The sequence below is a fragment of the Sorex araneus genome, chromosome 4 (genome assembly GCF_027595985.1).
Source record: "Sorex araneus isolate mSorAra2 chromosome 4, mSorAra2.pri, whole genome shotgun sequence".
Lineage (NCBI taxonomy): Eukaryota > Metazoa > Chordata > Mammalia > Eulipotyphla > Soricidae > Sorex > Sorex araneus.
In genome coordinates, this window is record NC_073305.1 from 89,532,648 (window position 1) to 89,559,970 (window position 27,323).

The 27,323-nt window shown below is 43.4% G+C and overlaps 1 protein-coding gene across 1 annotated transcript; it reads left to right on the plus strand.

Moving 5' to 3' along the window:
• The first annotated feature begins 4,174 nt into the window (after positions 1–4,174).
• On the plus strand, positions 4,175–14,231 carry KIAA1586 (KIAA1586 ortholog). The gene is given in 8 exon segments (XM_055136693.1): positions 4,175–4,495; positions 4,706–4,792; positions 7,891–7,937; positions 8,845–8,911; positions 12,198–12,361; positions 12,363–12,422; positions 12,424–12,561; positions 12,563–14,231. Coding segments are annotated over 8 exon segments (894 nt in total). The 5' UTR covers positions 4,175–4,474; the 3' UTR covers positions 12,873–14,231.
• Positions 14,232–27,323: the final 13,092 nt, after the last annotated feature.

Genomic DNA, 27,323 nt, shown 5'->3' on the forward strand with positions numbered 1-27,323 from the left:
TGGGGTCACTCCTGGAAGTGCTCAGGAGCACATTAGATATCAGGGACTGAACCCAGTCGTTTTGCATATCTAGAACGAACTCCAGCCTGTTGAATTATCTCTGTGGTCCCTGATCATATGCCTGTGACATAGGTATTCATGGAGCAGTTATTTGCAGGTGGGGTCAGAAATGGGGGGAGCAGGTTAGGTTCCCCTCTGGCTTCTCACTTTGTTAAGGCCCCCTCTTTGCTCTCACAGAGACTGACTTTTTTTGTTGTTATTGTTGCTTATTTTGTAAAGGGGGCATATCTGACAGTGCTCAGGGATAACTCCTGGCTCTGCGCTCAGCGGTCTCTTTTGGAGGTGCTCACAGAAACATATGTGGTGCTGGGGAATCAAACAAGAATTTGCCACTTGCGAGGCAAGCGTCTTAACTTCTGTTCCATCTCCTTGTCTCCCCCTAGCGAAATTTGTAATGTAACCCTGTTCCCTCTGGTTCCCTGACCCCATGCTAAGCTTGGGAGAATTTCTGTCACCAGCCCTGCTGTCCTAGTTCCTTCCCCAGGAGGAGCAGCAAAGAGAGGGCAGAATCATCCACTTCCTCGGGAGCCCTTCACCTTCAGGAAGTGTGTTTCACAGGTCCTCTCTGAGATTGGCTATTCAGGGACCATCTGGACTCTTAGGGTCTTTTCTCTCTGCATCCAGCCTTGTGACTTCTGATGATGTTCAGCTTTATGTGTGCTAGATATTTCATTTTTATCAGGTGAGTTTCCATGTCAGGAGGTATCATTTTTAACAGTACATTCTGAGATCTGTTCCTCAGGACAAACTGTCTTGTATTCTCTGCCCACTTTCTTTGCTTTTAGCAATTGTTGTTGTCGTTGATATTCTTGTTATGGTTGTGGGGGCCACTCTCTGCAGCTCTCAGGACTCAGGGTCATGTCTGTAAAGGTACTGGGCTGTGGTTGCGGGGGACACAGAGTACCAGGGATTTCATGCAAGAAAAATACTCTGTCACTTTACTCCACATCCCCAGATCATTTCCAGCAACTTTAAAAAAATCTTTGGATTGTGCAGATTATTTTTTGTTGTGGCTGTGCTCATGGAAAATGAGGTACCAGGAATCGAACCCAGGGTCTCAAACACATTAGATAGGAACTTTACCACTGAGCCACATCCCTGATCCTTGTGTAGAGTTTATTTTATTGCCTAGTATGCTAGAAATACTATGGTAGGGTGCTTTGATTTTATTTCTTTTTTTGTTTTTGTTTTTAGGTCACACCAGGCGATGCATAGGGGTTACTCCTGGCTCTTCACTCAGGAATTACCCCTGGCGGTGCTCAGGGGACCATATGGGATGCTGGGATTAGAACCCAGGACGGCCGCGTGCAAGGCAAACGCCCTACCCACTGTGCTATCACTCCAGCCCCTGATTTTATTTCTTCTTGCTTTATTTGATTTCTTCAACGAATGAAGCTACTTGCTTATTAATACCCAACAGTTACATTCATTTTCTCTAACATTGCTGGTTGATACATTCCAGAAATGCTCAAGGTAGCCATTTTTAAAAATTGTCCATTTGCTGGTTCTGTGTTAGGGAGTGACCTCTGGCGGTTCTCCAGAGAACATATGTGGTGTTGGGAATTCAAATCAGGATGGATTGCAGTGTAAAGTAAGGCATTCAAACTACCAACCCTTTTTATAGTCCTTATAGAAAGTAATAAAAGAGAATAAAATCCCACTTAGCATAGTATTTCTTCTTTTAAAATTTAAAACTTTTAAATCTTTTTAAAATTGTTTCTATTTTTGCTAATTTATCACAAATTTATACCATTAGACACTTGGCAGACATGGAGAGATTGAGCTAAACCCAGTGTTGCTCAGGGCCTACTCCTGAGCTCAGTGGTCAGTGGTCAGTGGTCATATGCAGTGCCAGGGATCAAATCGGTGTCAGTCACATGCAAGGCAAACACCTTACACCATGTACTATTTCCCCAACCCTTCACTAAATGACTTTTGAAGTCCCATGATCAATTTCCCATTTCAAAAACAAAACAAAATAAAACAAAAAGTCTGCAAAGTTTACAGCATTTCCTAATCTGAAGAATTTCTATCTTGACTAAACTGATTCTTCTTATCTAAGAACAAGGTCAGAATTGTATTAAAAACTTTTTTGGAGGCTGGAGCAATAGCACAGTGGGCAGGGCATTTGCCTTGCATGCAGCTGACCCAGGTTTCATTCCCAGCATCCCATGTGGTCCCCCTAGCACCGACAGGAGTAATTCCTGAGTGCAGATCCAGGAGTAACCCCTGAGCATTGCCGGGTGTGACGCAAAAAGGAAAAAAAGATCTCAATCACCCCGATTTAATCAATCAATGCATTTATTAGTTCTGGATAATTTATTACAATATATAGCTTATATTATGAATCATTGTATAATTTATAATATAGCCTATTAATATGTTGCTGAGGAAAAACTACTTGGTTACAGAAAATGAGTTAGAAAAGATAAGAAAATAACCAAAGATTTATTTCTCTGATTATGATTTATTTAAATCATAATTTATTGACCGCTGCCGAGATGTGACCCCCGGGGACCACACGTGCGTGTGGCTCCTCCACAGCTGCACGAGCGTGAATCCAGACCCAGCTGAACCAACTTCAACATGGACTGCTCCTAGCAGATTGTCTCCAGCCAGAGAACTAAGCCGCGACCCCATGCCCGCCCAGGAGGGGAAAGGTATTTCTCTCTCTCGCCTGTCCCTTCCCGGGGATGAAGGGTGTGGGGACCGCCATATTATGACGACCACAGATGGGGTTTACCAGCTTGCAATGATCCGGAAGAAATCTCCCTGGACTTAGTTGTTAAAGTACAGAAATACAAAACCGCACGGTGGCCACGCGACCTCATTTCTCTTCACAACAGGTCTGACTCTAGTGGGGTGCTCCTAATAATAATGGTGAGGTTTGTGTTGAAATATTGAATGTAACCAAAGTAAATAGAAAGTAAAGTGAAATTTATCAGTTACAAGGCGGGGGTGGGTGCGGGGGTGGGCGGGATGGGAGGTGTACTGTGTTGTTTTTCTTTTTTTTTTTTGTCTTCGGTGGTGGGATATGGGCACTGGTGAAGGGATGGTTGTTTCAGCATTTTATGACTAAGACTTAAGCCTGAAATCATTGTAATTTTCCACATGGTGATTCAATAAAATAAAATTTAAAAAATAAATCATAATTTATTTAAATCATAATCTCTGAATATGATTTCCTGAAAGCAATACAAAATAAATTGTATTCTGACCAAACAGATTATGAGCAAACAATGACAATGTTAAACTATGAAACATTCTATAAAATACGGGTCTACATTATTCAAAAATATCAAAGTCATGAAAGGTAAGAATAGGAAGTGAAATTTCAAAGGTAAACATATAAAAATGCTTTATATGGGCCTGAATTTAAGAAAAAATGCTGTAGAGTATATTATTAGGACAATTGATAAAGTGAAATTAAAATATTGTTAAAATTAATGTTCCATTGTTAAGAAATGAAAGTGTTAAAATTAAAATGAGGGAAATTAAAGTAGCACTGCATTGTAGCACTGTCCTCCATTGTTCATTGATTTGCTCCAGCGGGCACCAGTAGTGTCTTCATTGTGAGACTTCTTGTTACTGCTTTTGGCATATGGAATAAGCCATGGGTAGCTTGCCCAGCTCTGCCCAGGGGCGGGATACTCTCGGTAGCTTGCCAGGCTCTCCAAGAGGGTTGGAGGATAGCTTGCCGGGCTCTCCAAGAGGGTTGGAGGAATCGAACCCGGGTCGGTCGCAAGGCAAACGCCCTACCTGCTGTGGCTCCAGTCCAAGGGAAATTAAAGTATCAGATTAAATTATTGCATATTACAAGTACTGTATACAGAAATTTTATTTCTATCATTTTAACTGGTTTGGTAAAAGAATTTTCTCTTTTGTAGAAAATACACACGTTAAGTTTTAAGAACTGCTATATGCAAAATGTGTGCATGTAGATGTATGCAATAGATGCACACAGCCACGCATGTATGCATAAAAAGAGACAAAGATGCGCTGGAAGCGATTTAGCAGACTACAAGTCCAGAACCACGCATGCCCCTAGTTAAGCATCCGGTCCCTCCCTTCCAATCCGCGGCGCGGCCCGCTTGGCCAAACTACAACTCCCAGCATCCCGCGCGGCACAGAGCCCGGCGCTCCGACCCGGAGAGAAGTTGCTCTTCGGCACCGCGGACAGCGGGGTCCGCTCCTCCAGTGGAAGTGGAGTCGCAGGTGGTCCCGCTGACTGTCTCGCCGCCCGAACTGGGGCGCAGCACGGCGGCGCAATCCGGGGCAGGGTCTGAAGGGAAGTCGTGGCAGTGGCGGCGGTGGCAGTGGCGGTGGAGGCGGCGGCGGCGGCGGCGGCGGCGGCGGGAGCAGCAGCGGGAGCGGGAGCGGGAGCCGCGGTGCTGTCAGTTAGGCCGTCGGAGAAATGGGCGAGCCTGGGTCGGAGGTGAGCGCCGAGCCCCGCGCCGCGGCCACCAGGGCCGGCCCGGCCCCGCGCGGTGGGCCCGGGCGGGGAGTGGGGGGGTCTCGGCGGGCCGGCCCCGGCCCCGGCCCCGCAGAGGGGCGCGTCGGGGGCGCGCGCGGCCGAGAGCTGGGTGCGGGGGGCGCGGGCGAGGCGCCGCGGGCCCCCGACGAGCCGCCGTGGCTTCTCTCGTAGGTGATGGAATCCGCCCCTGCGGCCGGGCCGGGGTCCTCGGCGACGCCGACGACGGAGGACGCCGAAGATGACATCCAGTTTGTGAGTGTAAGTAGCGGCGCGGCCGGGGGGTCCGTGCAGGGGGAGCGCCCGTGCGGGGGAGCTTGGGCCTGCCGCCCCCCACCCCCCTGCGGGCCTGGTGCGTGTCTCGTCACCCCCCGGGCCCCGCAGAACCTCGGGGGTAGCAGGGCACAGGATGAGGGGATCGACCCAAAGCGGGGACTCAGCCACCCTGGGAGAGGCACAAAGAAAGTGGCCGTCGAGTACGTGCTGTGCCCTTGGCCACACTTCTCATGCATTTGTCTAGAGCCTTTTCATACTTCACCTATGCAGGTTCTGGTTGCTTGGGACTAATTTTTTATTTCTTGGTTTTGGGGGAGCATACCCGGCGGTGTTAGGGGCTTACTCCTTGTTCTACACTCCGGAGTCACTCCTTGTGGTCTCAAGGAACCCTATGGGGCGGCAGGAAACTAGCCCAGGTTAGCTGCATGCAATGCAAGCATCTCCCCTGCTGTCTCTGTCTCTGTCTATCTGTCTCTCCCTCCCTCCCTCTTCCTGTCTCTCCCTCTCTTGCACTCCCCCTCTCACCTGCCCCCCCCCCCCAAAATCTCCTTGACCCTTAAGACTTTTAAAAGCAGCGTTGGAGAGATAGTACAGCGGCTGGGTGGGCACTTGCCATACAGCCTTGCCTTGCAACCTCTGAGATCGTCATGTGATTGCATAATAATTAGTTGAAGTTCATATTGAGGATCCCTGCATCCAGGAACTCCATTATTTTTCAGTTGATTCTTTTTGGGGCAGTTGGTTCAAGCATTACTAAGTGGAGCACACAGATTTCTGGGCCTCACTTCAGAGCTTCTGAATTGGAATTTCAGTGTGGGATCTAGGTGTCCTCATTTGGGCACAAATGAGTGAGCACTGTGGACACACTTTGTACATAGTTTCAAAATTAAAGGGGTTGTTATGATTATGCTATGCAATGATTTTCATTTCAAACTGAAAGTCCCAAGTGACCAGAAAGGCTCTGAAATTTCCTAGCTAAAGTACCAACTTGAAACCACTTCTCCTAACTATTCTGTTAACTGATTTCTCTGATTAGGTTTGCTATTAAAGGTGTTCTGTTTTTCTCTAAGTGAGTGCCTGTTGAATGTTTGTATGTGGGTTTTTTTTCTTTTTCAGTTGGCAGTTTTGAGGCAACCTCATGAGTCATCTCATAAATCAGAATTCAGGTCCTAAGCAGTGTGGTGATAGCATTGTTTGCTGTTCTAGTAGGGCATTATAGAAATTCTTTGCAAGATCATTTCTTGGACATCCTTCCTCATTAGTAGTGCAGAGGGTTTTATCTGGGAATGCTACAGAGATGGTATTAACCTCATTGCAGAAGTTGGCTGGTCACCTATGTCTCCTTTGGGCCTCATGCTTGTTATTTATACCAAAGGCTTTGGTTGATGAGTTGGCACTCAGATATGGACAAGCTCTTCTTTTGTATTTGCAGCTCACTGGCTTCACCTTCAACTTCCCACACAGTTCCCTGCACAAGTATGTCTGACAACCCTGGCAGGTATCAGTCCAAAGTAGGGACCACCAAGATAGGACAAGATTAAAACCAGAGAAAGGAGAACCCAGATGACACAGTAATGATCCAAAAACTTAAAAGTTGTGTAGCTTTAAAAGACAGTTCTCCTGAAAGTTTCTTCTTTAAAAATAAGCAGCTGTTGCTAAAGGCATAACCGCTACAAATATTTCAGTAAAAAAAAGATGGCCAGATGGGGCTGGAGCGATAACACAGCGGGTAGGGTGTTTGCCTTGCACTCGGCCAACCCGGGTTCGATTCCCAGCATCCCATATTGCCGGGTGGGACCCACAAAGCAAAAAAAAAAAAAAAAAAAGATGGCCAGAGAGTACAGGGGTTAAGGCACTTGCCTCTCACACAGCTGAGCCTAGTTCTATCTCTGGCACCTAAATGATCCCCTGAGCACAGAACCAGGAATAAACTGTTGGTTGTGGCCCCAAACAAACAAAAAAGATAACCATTGTAGGATAGAAGGTTTTTGTCTAGAAAACGGCAGGTTTTCTAGATGGTGCCTACAAAACCTCAGATGGGCCAGAAAGCACCTGCCTGCTACCAAGGCTATTAGAAGAATAAAGGTTCTGTTGAAACTCTGGTGGAAAAAACTAAGGAGAGGTAGCATGTAGTGTACTATTTTCTTGGCACATAGACATTTTACAGTACTTGGGAATATCAACAGAGGCTTTATGGTGGATGTTTTTTTTTTTTTAACTCTGCTGTCTCCCTATTGGTGATAAGCTTGAAATTTAGACCTTTAAATTTTAATCCTAAGGTGCTGGAGTGATAGCACAGTGGGTGGGGCATTTGCCTTGCACGCAGCCCACCCACGTTAGATTCCCAGTATCCCATATTGTCCCCTGAGCATAGCCAGGAGTAGCTCCTGTGCACTGCCAGGTGTGACCCAAAAACAAAACTAAAAAAATTACAATTCTAAATATAAATAGTGAAGTGCATGTCTTGCATGTATGAGACTTGGGCTTGATTACTTACATTGCTCCTCTCCCCCCAAAAATTAAATATGAAAACTTTCGTTTCTCTAAGGTCAGAGCTTTGTACCTCTAGCTTGATGGACTCCTTCCTCTCTTCTCAACCCATAGAGGGGGGAAATCAAACTCTCGGTCCTTATATTTAGCCTTGTTTCCAAATATAGGACTGAAGATTGGACATTCATAGAAAGAAATGGTTTATATGCCATGATTGGACTTGCAGTATCTGAAAGAATCTTATAAGAATATTTCTATTGCCCTTAAATGGTGCCATGTTAAAAATAATGATTCTACTTTATAGTACATTCACAGACAAATTATTCTTTCCTTGCATGGATGAGACCCTGGGTTTGATCCTCGAATGCGCACGAGCACACACACACACACACACACACACACACACACACAACTGTGTCCTTTTAGCACTTTATATAACATAGTTTTTGTTCCGATGTTTCTGCCATCTGCAAGTCTTCTCTTACGAGAAATTAATTTTATTCCAAAAATAACAAAATTTTCCCACAGATTATAAATGCTGTTTATTTTGAATGATTGTTCATAACTTACAAATGGGTTCAATTCCTTTTTAGGAAGGACCATTAAGACCTATTCTTGCGTACATTGATTTTGGTTTATGGTGATGATGAAGAACTTAAGAACTTATAATGATAATAATGTAAGTATATATTTTGTTTCTTAAGTTCTGTCATTAAGGGCAATAATTTGCTGAGTGACTGTTACTGATAACATGAACTGATACCTTTGCAGGAATTTTGTGAACTATTAAATCTGGGTATAATTAGAACTAAAGCATGTGAGATGTGAGATAGTACAAGGTTTAAGGTGTGTGCTTTGCATACAGCCAATTCCAGTTCTATTCCCAGCACTGGAGGTTCGATCCCTGAGCATCACTGGATATAGTACTGGGGGTCCCTTAGCATCTCCAGGTGTGGCCCTGGATAGCTCCAACTTCTGAGACCTAGACAAGTCCTGGCACTGCTAGCCTTGAGCAGCACCCATCAAACTGCCAGCCTGGTTAGCTGAGGATCACCATGGGAACCCCTTGGGCATCCTAAACACTCTTTGGAGACCCTTAAAGTAAGTGCAGTATATTAAAGTATATACAAGTCAGGAAGGTGGCTTTCAGGGCTAGAGTGCAAGCTTTGCTTGAAGGAATCCCAAATTATATCCTGATCCTACATGGTCTCCTGAAACTTGGTAGGAGGACCCCAAGAACCCAGTCAGGAGTGGCCAGGGTGTGGCCCTCAGATAAAAAAAAATGTATACAAGCTTGCAAGTAAATAAATTATTATTACACTTAAAGTTAAAATACTCAAATTTCACTCCTGATAGTTTTGTACTTCGGGATATTTACTGAATCTATATGGTAGAAACACTGTATAATGGTTTATTTCTGTAACATGGGGTGTTATTTATCCCAGAGGTGTCCTGTTTTATCCTGGGGTTATCTACCCCAGAATATTCAGTAAATTATATATAGATCAGGGCTTTATTTTTAATTTGTGGTTTGTCTAAATTTGAAGTGTTGGAGGTGGGACTGGAGTGAAAGTACAGGAGCCAGCACACTTGTCTCCTGTACAGCAGACCCAGGTTTGATTCCCGGCACCCACATGGTTCCCTGAGCCCCACCAGAAGTGGTCCCTGAGTGCAGCCAGAGCCAGGAGTAAGCCCTGAGCACAAAAAATAATAACGATGAAAAGAAAGTATCTGATAGAGAAGCCAGAGAGATAGTACAGGGCTAAGGGGTTCCTTGCACACACCTAATTGTAGTTTGATCTCCAGCGTTCCATGTCATCTCTTGAGCTCTACCAGGAGTGATCACAGAGCTAGGAGAGAGCCCAGACACAGCAGAATGTGGCCCAAAAACGGGAAAAAAAAAGAAGAAGAAAGTGATACGGATATGGAGATAACACAAATGGAATAAATAATGGAAAAAATAATGCATGAGCATCTGGAGTGATAGCACAGCGGGTAGGGCATTTGCCTTGCACGCGGCCAACTCAGGTTTGATTCCCAGCATTCCATATGGTCCCCTGAGCACCACCAGGAGTGATTCCTGATAGCAGAGCCAGGAGTAACCCCTGAGCATTGCTGGGTATGATCCAGAAAGCAAAAAAAAAAAAAAATTAGTGTGACCCTCATGGCCCCTATCACCACCCAGCCAGCACTTCACCGTGGGGCCTGAAAACCAAATGTTAGGTCTTAATATGCCTCCTAACTATGACTGGAAGCAGCCCCTATTAAAATATAGGTAGGAAGACAGTATAGTGGTACGATTCCTGGTATCACTCAATCTTCTGAGCATCACCAGGTGCAGCCCTAGAGACCCCCCACACTGTGGTCTGGCTCACAGTTAATCCCATAGGTCAAGCACCATCACACCTGAGCATCACTCAGGAGGCCTGACAGTTATAGATAAAATGTTCTAATAAAGACTTTTTAAAAATATTTATTTTATTTTATTGAATCACCGTGACAAAAGTTACAAAGATTTCAGGTTTAAGTCTCAGTCATATAACGATCAAACCCCCATCCCTTCACCAGTGCACCTGTTCCCCCACCAAGAACCCCAATATGCCACCCTCCCCGAACTTAAGTGGCCAATGATCTTCACTTTATTCTCTCTATAATTTGAATACATTCAATATTTCAACAGAGAACTGATTGTTATTATTTGGATTTTTCCCCCAACAATCAAACTTGCAAAAAAGGAACCATTTGATAGTTTGTTTTCCATTGCTGAAAATTAATATTATAGGATCTTGCACAGCCCCGACAGCGGATGCACGGTTTTGGATTTCTGTTTTAGCTCAGTTTACAGTCTAGATGCTTTTCTATAAGTCTCTGGGTGCCAAAATGGGTTAGTAGACCTCCCAGATCATAGTCTTTAAGGAGCAGAGGGGCCGGCCGTGTCGTGCGTGGCTGTTCCGGATCTCATATAGGCCGAGGGCGTCTAATAAAGATTAAACCTAAAATGAGAGACTATGAAATACCAAAAAATTGAGGAACTTAAAATTCAGAATATTTGAATTTTTCATTGGTTCAACAAAGATATTCATAATTGTCATTGATGAATAATTACAGCTCCGATGTGCATCCTCATTTTTCACTTCTATCTTGTAAATGAAAACTACTCACATTGGACTTGATTTGTATATCATACAGTATCTTCTTTGCTAAAGTAGATGATAATCAGATATTGTGATATTATTGGCCATAAGAATTTAAAACCTGAGTTGAGTTTTTATCAGAAAACGGATTCTTTTTTACATTTTATTTTCGTAAAGTTGTTTACAATAGATACCAAACCCACACCATTATACCTTCCCACCACCATTATTTCGAATTTTCCCGTCACCACTCAAGCCTGGCCAACAGGCAGATGTTAGATAATCTGTTTTGTATTGCTTGTCACGAATAGCATGAGGTGTGTGCAACTGTGAGGGAAATCTCTGCAGCCAGTTGCTGGGTTCTGTGATTCCCTTCTGAGTGTCTGGCTCATGGCCCTTAAATGCGCATAAATGACACCTGGAGGCAGTTTGTGGGTGACAGTCAGGACCCCATAAGGGTGGGAGATAAGAAGGAGCAGCCAGTCTCCAATCCCCTAAGGCCTGGAGTTTGCAGTCACTGGTCCTGGGCACCTACCTGGGTTTTTCACTGGGTTCTGGCAGTTTGCTGCCCCTGGGTTCATAGGGGGCAGGTGGAACACAGCCTGCTCCGTCTGAGGCACCCTGGTGAAATTGACCTGGTGCAAGGTCCAGAGGCATCTCAAATAGCAGGGTTTTTTTTTGTTTTTTCCCTCTTTGGGTTACACCCAGCGATGCACAGGATTTACTCCTGGCTCATGCACTCCTGGCGGTGCTCGGGGACCATATGGGATACTGAGAATTGAACCGGATACTGGGAATCAAACCCTGGTCGGCTGCGTGCAAGGCAAATGCCCTACCCACTGTACTATTGCTCCAGTCCTGCAGATATTTTTTAAAGAAAGAGAGGGGGCTGGAGCAATAGCACAGCGGGTAGGGCATTTGCCTTGCACGCGGTCGACCCGGGTTCGATTCCCAGCATCCCATATGGTCCCCTGAGCGCCGCCAGAAGTGATTCCTGAGTGCAGAGCCAGGAGTGACCCCTGTGCATCGCCAGGTGTGACCCGAAAAGCAAAAAAAAGAAAAAAAAAAGAAATAGAAAATATTGAAGGCTTAGATAAAAACTGGAAATCAAAGCTTTTAGGCTAAAATTTATTTCTAAAGTTATATAAACAATAAAACATTTTACATAAACTTTAAATTATTATTGATTTTACATATGTAAAATTATTTTTCAGATTCCGTTCCCCAAAATATCAAAGCAACAGAGGGATGTTTTGTGTTTTTTAAATATAAAGATGAAAACACACCGAAAACACACTAATAATAGGAGAAAAAATTAATGTGGATTGTTTAAGTCAAAGGAATCAAATTTTGAATCTGCTCAATGACTAATAAAAGAAAAACTATACTCATCAAAGATTATCTTTGTGTTTCTTGTGGTTCAGATAATCTTGTGCTTCTGTATCGTTGGAATATAAAACAAGAATTTCTTTTGAGCAGTACAGATGGCTTGAAATAAAGTAAATTAATTTGTAAGGATTGTTCAGCAGTTTGGCATTTGGGATCTAAAGTGGAAGAGCATGTTCATGTAAAATGAGGGAGTATGATTTTTATTAAACCCATGGTAAAATGCAGATTTGTTAAAAGTAATAGTTTTATTGACTCAGTTTCTACCTTAGTGCATGAGGAAGATAGTGAAAATATTGATGCTACCATAAAAGTCTTCAATACTGTTTACATCGTGGTAGATGTAATAATAAATCTTTGTCTTATGTTTGGGGGCACAGGTAATAGAATTTCAAAAGAAAAATGGAGAGATCAATTGTTTAAATGCATAATACAGTGCAACGAATCGCAGAACACAATACAAAAGAAAGGAAATGAAGATCTTTCAGAACATCATAGAAGAGGATGCCAAAGTCTGTATCATAACTGATGAAATGTCAAGTGTTGAAGAAAAACACCCTACTGCTGTATCTCCAATTTACAGTTCATTCTGCTCCTGTTAATGTATTTGTTTCAATATTTAAAATGATTTGTGTCAACTCCAATAGAATACATTTAAATACTTAGTACTTTAAATGATTGTGACTTTGCTAATGGATATTTGAAATAAAAATTAAGTGCATTTTATATAAGTTTGGGGAAGAACTATAGCTTTATAGTTGTTAGAAACTTTTCCTGAACTAATTATTTGGAATTATTTAAGTGACTGATTGTAATTGTCATTTGATTCAATATCTTAAATAAAACAAGTTAATTGTTTTAAAAATATTTTTGATAAGACTCATTGCACTTATCAGCGTGATAAGAATCAAAACAAAGTTTTAGAGACTGTAGCTAAGGATCTTGAAACTGAAATCCTTAAAATTGGGGGCCAGTGCAATAGTGCAGCAGGTAGGACATTTGCCTTACACACAGCCAACCATCCCGTATGGTCCAGCAACCACCACCAGGAGTAATTCCTGAGTACAGAGCTGAGAGTGAACACTGACCTCCACTGGGTGTATCCATTCCCCACAAAAAAGCAAAATTATTAAAATTAGTCGGGTAGTGGGATCAGATTGGCAGCTTGTAGTTTATAAGCTGCTTCCACTACCACTGTATGGCATCTTGCACTATGTAAGCATTTTTCTCAATACTATTGTGATTTGGCCAGGAGATTAGCAAACATGAACTTCTTATAAGACCTGGGCTTTACTGATCAACATTCTTGAATTTTCACTACTTTCAACTGCATTAGAGTCAAGATAAACATTCAGAAAACGCATAAATTGATTCGAATGATCAAAGACCATAAGATCTTTGGAAAATTTAAAAATTGGAATTAAAAATGAGTCTTAAGTTGTAGGTTTGATTAAATCAGATAAGTATTGCAATATTCACTTCAATAAAAATCAGTTTAGTTACCCTTACTAGAAAATACAACACGTAAAAGTATGCCTTTTATTTGATAAAAATCATAGTGAAGGTGTTTTAATTATTTTGCTTATTAGAACTTTCTGCATGGCCTTATGAAATAACTTCACCCTACATCGTTGTGAAAAAAACTTCATCTGTGTGAAATTTTTATTTTCTACATATATGGGGGCTTTGGGCCACACCCAACAGTGCACTGGCCATATTTCTGGCTCTGTGATCAGTGGTCACTCCTAACTGGGCTTGGAGGACAGTACTCAAGGCAAACATCTACTTGTAGTACTAGCACTCTGGCCCCATTATAATTTTTTAATAGAATTTATTTGCATATTTTAGACAAGTCATTCAATCCCTACAAGCATATGAAAGCTAAAAGGACAGCACTGTTGCACTCGATATGATTGAAGTTAACATTGAGTTGAGATTTCAATTCCATGAACATAATGTGTACAAGAGTAAGAAACAGCTTAATAATAGATGATATATCAGATTTAATGATAATAAATTTACTGAGGAAAAAGCAGATTGGAATGCCACTCCATTTGTATAATTTTGGTTTATAGATCTTGGGGGCTGGAGCGATAGTGCAGCGGGTAGGGCGTTCGCCTTAAAAGCGGCCGACCCGGGTGCGATTCCTCCACCCCTCTTGGAGAGCCCGGCAAGCTACCGAGAGTATCTTGCCTGCACAACAGAGCCTGACAAGCTACCCATGGCGTATTCGATATGCCAAAAAAGTAACAACAATTCTCACAATGGAGACATTACTGGTGTCCACTCTAGCAAATACATGAGCAAGGGGATGACAGTGATACAGTGATATAGATCTTGGTTTACAATTCCCTTTATAAAATCACAGCCGTCAGTTAACTACAGATACTCCTGGTAGGACTCAGGGACCATGTGGTAGCCAGGATTGAACCCAGGTTGGTTGTGTACAAGGCCAGTACCTTACCTACTGAACCCTCTTTCCGTTAGGTGATGCTAACCATAGTTGACAGTATTGAATACATTTTGTTGCCAAAAGAAAATTTGTTTAGATAAATTTGGAGTGTTTTCCGATTTACTCATCTCTATTCAGTCTGAATAATGCTGATCTGACAAGAGTTAATGATCTCAATTGGAAAAATATGGTTTTCAGGGCACTCTCGCATGCAGTCTCCCTGGGCCCTCTTCCACCATTTAAGTATCTCTTTAATCTTTTATCTTTCTCACTCTTCTATTGCAGTAATCTTAGTTCAGATACTTGTTTTACCCCTCTTTTTTTTGGCTTGTACCTGGCAGAGCTCAAGGATATTCCAAGTGGGACTTGGGGTTCATATGTAATTCTGGGATCAAGGCAACGCTAACCCTGTGTAAGGCAAATATTTGTCTTAGCCCCTGTACTATCCAACCTTGTGCTCTTGTATTTCTTGCTTAGAGTACTGTTAACTTCCAAACAAGCTCCCCTTCATTCTTGCCTTTTAATTCCTCTTTCACACTATGATGGGAATAACCATTCTAAAATACACTTTTACTCTGATAACTTACTAGAAAGGCATTTCATTTTTAGACAACCTCAGATATTAAAGCACAAACTTGTAGAACAAGAAATCTTGGAAGGTCCACTTGCCTTGCTCACAGCCAACCTGATTTCAATCTCTGGCACCTATTATGGTCCCCGGAGCCCTGCTGTGAGTGATGCATGAGTGCAGAGTCAGGTTAAGCCCTGAGCACAGTCAGGTTTGGCACAAAAACAAAAGCAAAAATAAACTGGGAAGGTCAAGAGGAGATAGAGAAAAAAACTAGTGTTTTGCATGCAAGAGGCCCAGGCTTGATCCCCAGCATTGCTTGGTTCCTCAAGCACCACTGGGAATTACCCCCAAACTCCCAGCCAAGCATCACTTGGTGAGACCCAGTGTCCCTAAGAAAATCTGGAGATTGGGCAGGAATCATAGAACAGTGGGTAGGGCGCTCACCTTGCACATGGCCGACCCTGGTTCTATCCGAGGCACCACATACTGGGTCTTGAGCCTGCCAAGAGTGATCCCTGAGCACCCAAGAAATTAGCACGCAGGGTTTTGACTCAAAACCCAGAAAAATTCCTGAGCACCCAGAGTTTTAACTCAAAAAAAAAAACACAACAACAACAACAAAATGATGATGATGGCTTTGCTTCAATACTTTTATGGCATCATTACTGTCTTATTTGGGGTGCTTTTGGTCTGTCCCTCCCTCAGGATGGTACAGTTTAGACATGGTCCATTTAAGGCACGAAGGTTGATTATAGTGTGAGCAGTGAAATTTCATCAAGAAATCAAAAGCTTTGCCAAAGGCCTTTTGCTTTTGTTGTTTTGTGTTTGGGGATCGAAGACAAGACTTCATAATGTGGAGCATGTGTTCTCTACAAGGCGTGCACATCCCTGCTTTTTGAAGCCTTTTCAAGTAGATTGACATTTGGCTGGTTAGCATTGTAGCATCACAGTCACCCCTTCTAGCAAGGATGCTGAGCTTTTGCCTAGTTTCTTCTGTTTAACTCTACTGGAAATACTGGTTCCCCGTTTTCTTTAAGATACTAACTTTCGGGGGCTGGAGTGATAGCACAGCGGGTAGGGTATTTACCTTGCATACGGTTTGATTCCAACATCCCATATGGTCCCCTGAGTACCACCAGGAGTAATTCCTGAGTGCAGAGCCAGGAATAACCCCTGTACACTAGCGGGTGCGATTCAAAAAGCAAAAAAAAAAAAAAAAATAGTAACGTTCAACGTTTTTTCTCCTTTTGAAGAATTTTGGGAGCAGTGGGAAGAGCTGTATTTTGGTTTTGGTCTTGGTTTGGGTTTTTTTTTTTTTTTTTTTTGGCCTTCCTCTCCAGCTAAATAGCCAGATTCAAATTGTCTAACATGAAAGTTCTATAAATGGATGTTTAGTGTTTAAAGTTGCCTCATTTCAATTCATTTTTATGAATAGTTTACATCTCAAAGTATTTTTATTTCTTTAAAATATGAGGCTCTCTTCTTTTTAATTTTAGATATCTCGTTATGCTTTAGTATTTCATTGTAACTTAAAGACACTAAGTACTATTAAAAAGGAGCTGAGTATTAATATTAAAGAAGATCATAATCCAAGATACATAAATCCTTCACAAAACTCAACAACCTCAAAAAAAACCAATGAATTCCATCCAAAAATGGGGATTGAGGATGACCAAAAGGCGTATAAAAGTGTGTCCATTATCACCAGGGAAATGCAAAACAAAGCAACAATGTGAAAAGGGCATACATTAAAAAGACTGAAACAGCCTCTTGTGGCAGGGATGTGGTGAAGAGGTTTTAACAGGTCTGAGACCTCACGCGTGGTACAGACAGAGGACAGAGAGGAGTAGAGTGAAGAACAGGAGAAGTTTTATTGGGGTACGCTCCTGGGAAGACCCTACTGGCCTCAAGTGAGGTTGTTTAGAGCCACTCTCTGGGAGAGACTAAGTGGATTTTAAGGTGACTTGGGAGATTTGGGGTGCCGGGGGAGGAGGACAAAAGAATAGTGGGAGTGGTATGCTTGGGAAGGAAGTAATTTGGAATGTGCTTGGGGCTAACCAGTCTTGGGATGGGCCACTGGGACTCAGAAGCCCTGTCCTCAGTGTGGGAAGGGGCAGGGTGATCCTTTATTCTGGGAATGTCGTTATTTTATCAGCCAGCCACTTGGTCCTGAGCAAACCTTACAGTTTGGAATTGGAACAGTAAATTTCTGAAACGCTTACGTCTATGTAAATAATGGTGTCTAAAACCAAACAACAACAACAATCTTCATTCACTCTTACTAGGAATGTTGTCTGGTTTTCAGACTCTACAAAAAAATTAGGAGAATCTAAAAAAAAAAAAAAAGAATAAGGGCTAGAGCAATAGCACAGTGGGTAGGGAGTTTGCCTTGCACACAGTCCACCCTGGTTTGATTCCCAGCATCCCAGCATCGCCAGGGGTAATTCCTGAGTGCAGGATAAAAGTGTGTCCATTACCTGACACCATGCACAAAAGTCAGATCAAAATGGATTAAAGACCTCAACATTAGACCACAAACCATAAGGTACATTGAAGACAAGGTCGGCGAAACCCTCCACGATATTGAAGATAAAGGTATCTTCAAAGGTGACACGGAACTAAGCAATCTAGTAAAAACAGAGATCAACAAATGGGACTACATTAAACTAAAAAGCTTCTGCACCGCAAGAGATACAGTGACCAGAATACAAAGACTATCCACAGAATGGGAAAGGATATTTACACAATACCCATCAGATAAGGGGTTGATATCAATAGTATATAAAGCACTGGTTGAGCTCTACAAGAAGAAAACATCCAACCCCATCAAAAAATGGGGCAAAGAAATGAACAGAAACTTTACCAAGGAAGAAATACGAATGGCCAAAAGGCACATGAAAAAGTGCTCTACATCACTAATCATCAGAGAGATGCAGATCAAAACAACCATGAGATACCACCTCACACCACAGAGACTAGCACACATCCAAAAGAACAAAAGCAACCGCTGTTGGAGAGGTTGTGGGGAGAAAGGGACCCTTCTTCACTGCTGGTGGGAATGCCGACTGGTTCAGCCCTTCTGGAAAACAATTTGGACGACTCTCAAAAAATTAGATATTGAATTCCCATTTGACCCAGCAATACCACTGCTGGGAATATATCCCAGAGAGGCAAAAAAGTACAATCGAAACAACATCTGCACATGTATGTTCATCGCAGCACTGTTTACAATAGCCAGAATCTGGAAAAAACCCGAATGCCCCAGAACGGATGACTGGTTGAGGAAACTTTGGTACATCTATACAATGGAATACTATGCAGCTGTTAGAAAAAAGGAGGTCAAGAATTTTGTAGTTAAGTGGATGGGCATGAAAAGTTTCATGCTGAGTGAAATGAGTCAGAAAGAGAGAGACAGACATAGAAAGATTGCACTCATCTATGGTTTATAGAATAACAGAGTGGGAGACTAACACCCAAGAACTGTAGAAATAAGTACCAGGAGGTTGACTCCATGGCTTCGAGGCTGGCCTCACGTTCCGGGGAAAGGTCAACTCAGAGAAGCGATCACCAACTACATTGTAGTCGAAGGCCATGTGGGGGAAGGGAGTTGCGGGCTGAATGAGGGCTAGAGACTGAGCACAGCGGCCACTCAACACCTTTATTGCAAACCACAACAGCTAATTAGAGAGAGAGAACAGAAGGGAATGCCTTGCCACAGTGGCAGGGTGGGGTGGGGGGGAGATGGGATTGGGGAGGGTGGGAGGGACACTGGGTTTACGGGTGGTGGAGAATGGGCACTGGTGAAGGGATGGGTTCCCAAACTTTGTATGAGGGAAGTATAAGCACAAAAGTGTATAAATCTGTAACTGTACCCTCACGGTGATTCTCTAATTAAAAACAAATAAATTAAAAAAAAAAGTGTGTCCATTATCACCAGGGAAATGCAAACAGTAAACTCTGTGCATCGCCGGGTGTGACCCAAAGAAGCAAAATAAATAAATAAATAAGAATAAGTCTCTCATTCTGACCCCTGTTCATTGCACTGCTTAGTACGATAGCCAGGATATGGAAACAACCCAAATGTCCAATGACAGCCACCTGGGTGAACTTATGGTGGTGTATATATGCGATGGAATTCTATGTTGACGTAAGGAAAGATGAAATCACGAAGTTTGCTGCAATGTAGTTGAAGTAGAGGGCATCATGTTAAAAGAAATGTCAAATACTACATGATCTCACTCACCTTGTAGTATATAAAGACAAAACATGGATCTGTGCAATCAAATATTGACAAACCCTTGATCTTGGGTTGTAAAACTCAGGTTTACCAGGCAGTGAGGGGTGGGAGTAGGGGGCAGGAAGAGGCGGACTCCAGGGGACATAGGGACACTGGTGGAGTTTCTCAGACACTTTGGCGGTGGTGGGATGCAGTAATTTTGTACATCAATACATAAACATTAACATTTAATAATAAAAGGATGATCATGATTTGGCTCACGAAATATTGTAACGTCCAGTGATTTGTTTATTTTTCATAGGGACCACCCCCCAGAATGCTCAAGAGCTACTGGGGCCATGCGCCAGCCATCAAACTCAAGGTCTCACATTTGCCAGGATATAAGCTCTACCACTTAAGCTATTTTCCCAGCCCCTGATGTTTGGGGTTTGCTTATGATTATAATCAAGGGGCCCAAGAAATAGTACAGTGGGTAAGGCACTTCCCTTGTGCAAAGGTGACCCAGGTTCCACCCCCAGCACCTCATATGGTCCCCTGAGTCGGCCAGGAGTGATCCCTGAGCACAGAGCCCAGTGTAAGCCCTGATTACAGCCCAGTGTGGCCCAAAAGTACAGTTGACAAAATGAATGCAAAGTCAAATATAATTTTTGTAATAACCAGCTTACCTTATAATCAATACTACCATCCCTTTTCAGTGCTTAAAGCTGTGTTTTAATCTAAAAGGATATATTGCCAGATGCTACTTTTTTTTTCACTTGTCATGAGTTAATGACAAAAATCAGGTAACTTTGTTTCTTTTTTGGGTCTCACCAAGGTATTCAGAGTTCACCCCTGGCTCTGCCCTCAGGGATCACTCCTGGCAGTGCTGGGGTGGCAGGGGGTGGGGGGTTGCTGAGTGCAAGGCAAGCACCTTACCTGCTGTTCTGTCTCTCCAACACCAGGAGCAGCCTTTGATGGGTGTTTTTTGTTCATTCATGTAAGAGGAAAAATAGAACACTTTGTTAATCTTCAGGTAGGTTTGAAAAAAACATGCAAATTTGATCAGAAAGCCTGAGAAATGATAAGAAGCAAATACCTTGTTAATGTCTTTAAAATGAAGCCAAAGTTATGATATTGTTTTGACATGTATTTGGTGTGTCACTTCAACATGAAAGAGTTGAGAGGAGGCTGTACAGGGAAGTATATAGTTGGAAGGTGTTACATGAAGTGTTAACATTAGAGGTAGAAAGCAGAGAGTATGTGTTTTAATTCCTAGAAAATGTAACTTGAAGAAGAATGCAATTCTTTAAAAAAGAAAGTAATTTGAAAAAGAATGCAAAGAAGCATAACTGATTTTAGAAAAGTGTTCAAACATTGTTATTAAAAAAAAATAGGAAAAGGGGCTGGAGTGATAGTACAGTGGGTAGGACGTTTGCCTTGCACTTGGCTGACCCGAGTTCGATTCCCAGCATCCCATATGGTGCCCTGAACACCACCTCCAGGAGTACTTCCTGAGCGCAATGCCAGGAGTAACCCCTGTGCATCGCAGGGTGTGACCCCCCCAAAAAGGAAAGCAGGGTCAAAGTGATAATACAGCAGGCAGGTAAGGTGCTTGCTTGCCTTGTATGTGCTAGGTACTAGGTTGGATCCTTGGCAGTACATGTCCTCACTCCTTGAGCACAAACACACACCACTAGAGCCAAGCACTGCCACCCCCCCAATTAAAACAAATGAAACTTTCAAACCTAGTCAATTTAAAGATAAAATATAGACATAGTAATAATTATTGGTTCTAATGATCTAAGGGTCTCATAAGCGGTGCTCAGGGGTCAGTGGTCAACTCCCAGCAATACTTGACACTGAACATGTGCTGCTTGGACCCAGCCGTGTGTTATTTTGCTTTAATTATTCATGGCGGTGCTCTGGGGACCATATGGGATGCTGGGAATCGGACCGGGGTTGCCTTGTGCAAGGCAAACGCCCTACCTCTGTGCTATTGCTCCAGCCTCTTTTTCCCTTTTGCTCTGTGGCCTTTCTTAGGGAACAAAGGTTGCCAGTATGGCAACTCCTAATATCCAAAGTCAGGAGTTGCAGTGAGATATTCATTGTTGCAACTCAAGTTCACCTGTGTTTTTTTCAGAGCCACCTCCTCAGACCAGGGAGGCTCTTTTAATCTTTTTTCTGTGGTCTGCTGGGAGTGGGAGGAAATGTGCCTGTTGAGTCTCTTTCTTAAGTTTCATTGTGCTGGGTACCCTTTCTCTCTGGATACTTATAGCTTTCAGTTTATTACTTTCTGTGATTTCTATACAACATAACCTCTGTTCATTTTTATCAGTTTCTGGAAGTACAATTGCGCTGGGAATCCAGTTGCCAGGGACAGAAATGCTATCTTTTCTCTACAGTTTTACTTTATTTTTTCATATCTCCTGGTTTTCTTTTCTTTTTTTTTCTGTTAGTGGAAGATTCCCATGGCCATATAATTTTTAGCCTTTTGTTGTATGTTGAATTTCAGTGATCAAAATTCTAATTTTATTAAGGTTTGGTTTTGACCCTCAACTTAAATTTTTTTTGGGGGGAGGTGAGTGACTGGAGTGATAATACAGCAGGTAGGGCATTTGCTTTGCACATGACTGACCCGGGTTCGATCCCTGGCACTCCATATGGTTCCCAAAGCCCACCAGGAGTGATCCCTGAGCACAGAACTAGAAGTCAAACCTGAGCACCTCTGGGTGTGGCAAAAAAAGTAAACCTTAAGCACAACCTGGTGTGGCCCAAAACAACATTTTTTTCTGTTTGTTTGTTTCTGAGGACCTGGATAGTAGAGGGTTTAAGGCTTTTGTTTTGCAGGTGGTTGATGCTGGTTTGATCCCAGGCACTGAACATGGTTTCCTGAGCACCATGAGGAGCTAGCCCTGAGCACAGAGTCAGGAGTTAGCCCTGAGCACCGCCTGTGTGTCCGCCATCCCCACCCCCAAAAGAAATAAATGTAATAATTCCTCCGCCCCTCTCGGAGAGCCCGGCAAGCTACTGAGAGTATGGAGCCCACACGGCAGAGCCTGGCAAGCTACCCGTGTATTGGATAAGCCAAAAACAGTAACAATAAGTCTCTCAATGAGAGACATTACTGGTGCCCACTAGAACAAAAAACAAAACACCCACAAAAATAAAATGAAGTCCTATGTTTTGAATTAGTATTCTGGATATTGTTTACTTATCCCTTGAGCAAGAATTTTAAAATATTCCTTCCCTTCATTGCTATAACGATGAGGGAAACAACTCTTGTTCCCTGTGCCCCACGACCTTGGCAGGAATGAAAGGAACAGCTCCTTTCCCCACCCCCACCCCCCTACCCCCGCCTCCATCATAAGCAGCAGGAGAAATGAAAGGCTGTCAGAAAGGGCGGCTACTCTGGGATTGTGAGAGGCCCAGGGATGGCCTTGGGCTAATCCCCTTGTCCCATGACCAGCATGTCCTTGAGGTGGTTCAGACTCTGCTTTGCAAAATACCATTCTGGGGAATTTCTGCTTCTGTACTCTCCTGCCAGCTGCCTGCAAATGCCTCATGCCCCATCCATATAAAACTGAGCTCTCACCCATGTTCAGGGTTCAACTGGGTCCGCTGGCAAAAGAAACACACCCACCTCTCCAGCACGCTCTTTGGTTTATCCCTGACTTTTTTTTTTCTTTTTTCTTTTTGGGTCACAGCTGGCGATGCTCAGGGGTTACTCCTGGCTCTGTAGTCAGAAAACATCCCTGGCGGTGCTGAGGGGACCATATGGGATGCTGGGAATTGAACCTGGGTTGGTCGCATGCAAGGCAAATGCCCTACCCACTGTGCTATGACTCCAGCCCCTTTCCCTGACTTTTTGTGGGAATTTCCACAAGATTAGTAGTGCTCAGGGGTCTTGAACTTTGTAGCAGTGCTCCCACACTTTCCCGGGGCCACACACACACACCTGTTGAAGTACACTGGGGATCACACATTGTTGTGTGCCGAAACCAGGATCACACTCAGCATGTGGGGTGGAGGCAAGGATTGAACTCATGTCAAGGTCTTGGAAGTGTTGGGGCAGGAAGGATAGCACAGAGGGTAGGGCACTTGCCTCGCATGCAACTGCCTGGGGTTCAATCCCCGATGCCTCATATGGTCCCCCGTCACTGCCAGGAGTAATTTCTGAGTGTGGAGCTAGAAATAATCCCTAAGCATCACTGGTTGTAACCCAAAACCAAGCAACCCAAAAGATCTTGAAGTGTGGATAAAACCAGAAAAGTGGATAAAGAAATTGTGATACACACACACACACACACACACACACACACACGCTCGAGCAAATCGAAGATCAACAGGATGACAAGTGATTCAAGTGACATATGTATATATAACATTGTTCATGATGATTTGCACCTTCCAACTACCATTATTAAATTGTGGTATTTGTACACAAAGGAATACTACTCAACTATGAGAAAGGATGAATTCCTCCCTGCCTCAATCACCCTGCACACTGGTAATCTCCATCCTGTCATCAGAGTATAAGGGTTTATTTTCATTGGATGCTATAAGATCCTTTGCTTTGTATATATAATTTGAGAGATATTATCAAAAGTTATTATTCCTCTTATTTTCCTTAACATAACAACACCTTCTAGTTCTATCCATATAATAACAAAGGGCCTTCACTTCAAAGTCTGATACTAAAAAAAAAGGAAAGAAGGAAGGAAGGAAGGAGGGAGGGGAAGGAAGGAAGGAAGGAAGGAAGGAAGGAAGGAAGGAAGGAAGGAAGGAAGGAAGGAAGGAAGGAAGGAGGGAAGAATAGGAGAGAAAAAGAAAAGTCAGGAGAGATACAGTACGTTGGGATACTACACTATATTAAAAAATGATCATTTCACTGGGGCTGGAGCGATAGCACAGCGGGTAGGACATTTGCCTTGCACGCGGCCGACCCGGATTCGATTCCCAGCATCCCATATGGTCCCCTGAGCACCACCAGGAGTGGTTCCTGAGTGCATGAGCCAGGAGTGACCCCTGTGCATCGCCGGGTGTGACCCAAAAAAGCAAAAAAAAAAAAAAGATCATTTCGGGATGCAATAGCACAGCATGTAGGGTGTTTGCCTTGCATGTGGCCGACCCGAGTTCGGTTCCTAGCACCCCATATGGTCCCCCGAGCACCACCAGGAGTAATTCCTGAGTGCATAAGCCAGGAATAACCCCTGTACGTCATCGAGTGTGACTTTCCGCCCCCCCCCCCAAAAAAAAGGAGACACTCAGGGCCAGAGCAATAGTACAGTGGTGGGACGTTTCCTTGCTTGCAGCTAACCCTGGGTTCGATCCCCAGCTTCCCATACAGTTCCCCTGTGCATCACCAGGAGTAATTCCTGGGTGCAGAGCCAGGAGTAAGCCCTGAGCATTGCTGGATGTGATCCAAAAAGAAAAATAAAGATAACTTAAAAATTACTAAATGCAGGGGCTAGAGAAAATAGTAATGGTAAAGTGCTTTCCTTTCATGCAATTGACCCTGGTTTGGTCCCTGAGCACAGAGCCAGGAGTAAATGCTAAGCATTACTAGGGGTCGCTCCAAAACCTAAAAATAAAATAATAAAAGACTGGCATCTGATCACACTATTATTTTTTCCTTAGTGTAAATTTGGTTTATTTTATTTTCTATCACTTTTCACCTTTCACCTTCAAATGTCTATTGTATTGTCTGCATAAGAGAAATCATAAAAGTATTTTGTTGTATTGGATCAAGATATAATCATGTAGGATAACATGGCATTCTTTAAATTTTGTTAACCATATAAGCAACTATTTTTTTCTTTTTGGGTCACACCCGGCGATGCACAGGGGTTACTCCTGGCTCATGCACTCAGGAACCACTCCTGGTGGTGCTCAGGGGACCATATGGGATGCTGGGAATCGAACCCGGGTCGGCCGTGTGCAAGGCAAACGCCCTACCCGATGTGCTATTGCTCCAGCCCCCATATAAGCAACTTTTATTAGTTGTGAAAAGAGATGCAGATATTCTGATGAGATACTAGCATTACTTCTTAGTCACATATCAGTAATACTCAACAGGCAAATAAGAGTAATTTCAGAAATGCAGCGATGGTTTTAATACATGTATATATGTGTTCAGAATAAAATGCCTCAACATGTAAAGAAGAAAAGCGTGAAATAAAAATACAAAACAGACACAATAACCGTTAGTTACCGTCATCTAACATTAGACATACAAAATGGAAGGAAATATATAGGCTATGTAAAATGTCTTGGGCTGGAGGAGAAGTACAGGGTAAAGGTTCTTAGCCTTGAGTGCAAAACACGTTGGTTGGATTCCTGGCACCCTTCCCTAGCACCACTGGGAGTGCCATAACAGGAGTTGCCCCTGAGCAATGCTAGGAGTGACCAAAAAAAAAAATCTTTCCCCCAAAAACATAGCAAAAAACGTAATTTAAAACCCTAAAATGACTTAACATGGCTGGAAAAGGAGCCCAGGGGTAGAACACAGACCTGATGTCCTGAACGCAGTTCCACCTTCTCTCCCTGCCATCTCCCTTCCACCTCGGATGCCCTGGGCAGCATCTCCAGCCAGGCTCAGGCTCATCAGGCCCACATGGGGACATTCCATGAGTCTTTTAAGGCAAGCCTATACAGATTTCCATTCTGACATGGTATTTGATTACATTAAAAATTAAAAGCTGGGAGATTAGAGAGGTAGTACAGTGGGTAGGGCACTTGCCTTGCATTGCCCAACCAGAATTTAATCCCCAGCATCCCACAAGGTCCCCTGAACTATGCCAGGAGTAATTCCCAAGTGTTGAGCCAGGAGTAAGCACCACTGGCTGTGGCTCCCAAACAAAACAAAAACAATAATTAAAAGCTGGCATGGAAAATTTAAGTCAGGATTCTAATTATAAATTATTTTATCTATTTTTAACATTGCATTATATCACTTCGTTGCTATTTCATTATAGCATCATTGAAAGTTGTCCTGTACATTAAGTTCTCCAGTTAACAGTCAGACATAGTACAGAGGATACCTGGATACCCTGGTACCACCTGGACCGCCAACCAGCACTGCGTGCAGCCCTAAAGGCTCCCTCCTCAGCATCATTTGATTGGCCCTGGATTTCCCCAGTAAGTCAGGGTCCAAACAGCCATTGGTGGTGGTGGTGGTGGAGGGATGGTTGTTGGATCATTTTATGACTGAAACCCAATCATGAACAGCTTTGTAAGAGTCTACCTCATGGATGTTAAAAGAAATAAAAACTAAAAATAGGCAATTCTAGGAGCTGGATCGATAGCACAGCGGGTAGGGCATTTGCCTTACGCGCGGCTGACCTGGGTTTCCCAGCATCCCATATGGTTCCCGACCACCGCCAGGGGTAATTTCTGAGTGCATGAGCCAGGAGTAACCCCTGAGCATGGCTGGGTGTAACCCAAAAAGAAAAAAAAATAGGCAATTCTATTTTACTAAGATAACATTACAAAAGTAATGTTATTTAAAAGTACGTTTTAGGAGCCAGGAAGGCAGTGCAGCTGTTAGGTAGCTCTTCTTGGACTTGGTCAACCAGGATTTGATCCAGCACCAGATACGATCCAAACCTTCCCCACCCCCCACCCCCAAACTCTACAGGAGTAATCCCGAGTGCAGAGCCAGGAATTAGGTGCTGAAATGTGCCACCCGACCCACACCCCTACCCTCCCAGTACATTTTAATACCCTAATCTAGGACTGAGTGATATGTACACTTGGGATCTCTTTTTTCTTGTCTTTAGAAAAATAATTTTTTTTTAAACTGAATCACCCTGAAATGGGGGTCTCCTTCTTTCCAACCCTGACATTCTGGTTGGTATGGCTCGTTTTCTTCAACTCAATCTTAAGAGTGGGGCTTTGGTCCTCGGACACCATTAATAAAGACTGTGGACCGGGGAAGCTGAGGGAGAGGCCAATCAGTACCTCTCAGGACATGTCTTCCTTCATCTGAGAATTCAGGTAAAGCACCTTCCAGCCCGCCAGCGGGGGAAATGACAGGAACACAAACATTTCTCTCTCTCACCCCAGGCTGGAACCGAAACCAGTGAGCCTCGCTTTCTCCACCAGTACCCAATGCACCTCCAAAGCCCAGCACCCTCATCCCCGCCCCTCTCTAGAAGAGCCCCGCTCCCCAGCGGCGCGGAGGGCGCATGCCCAGAGCCCCGACACCCTTCCCCGGCTCCTCGGCCGCGGCGCGGGGGCGGCCCGGGAGCCGCGCGGACTCCAAGTCC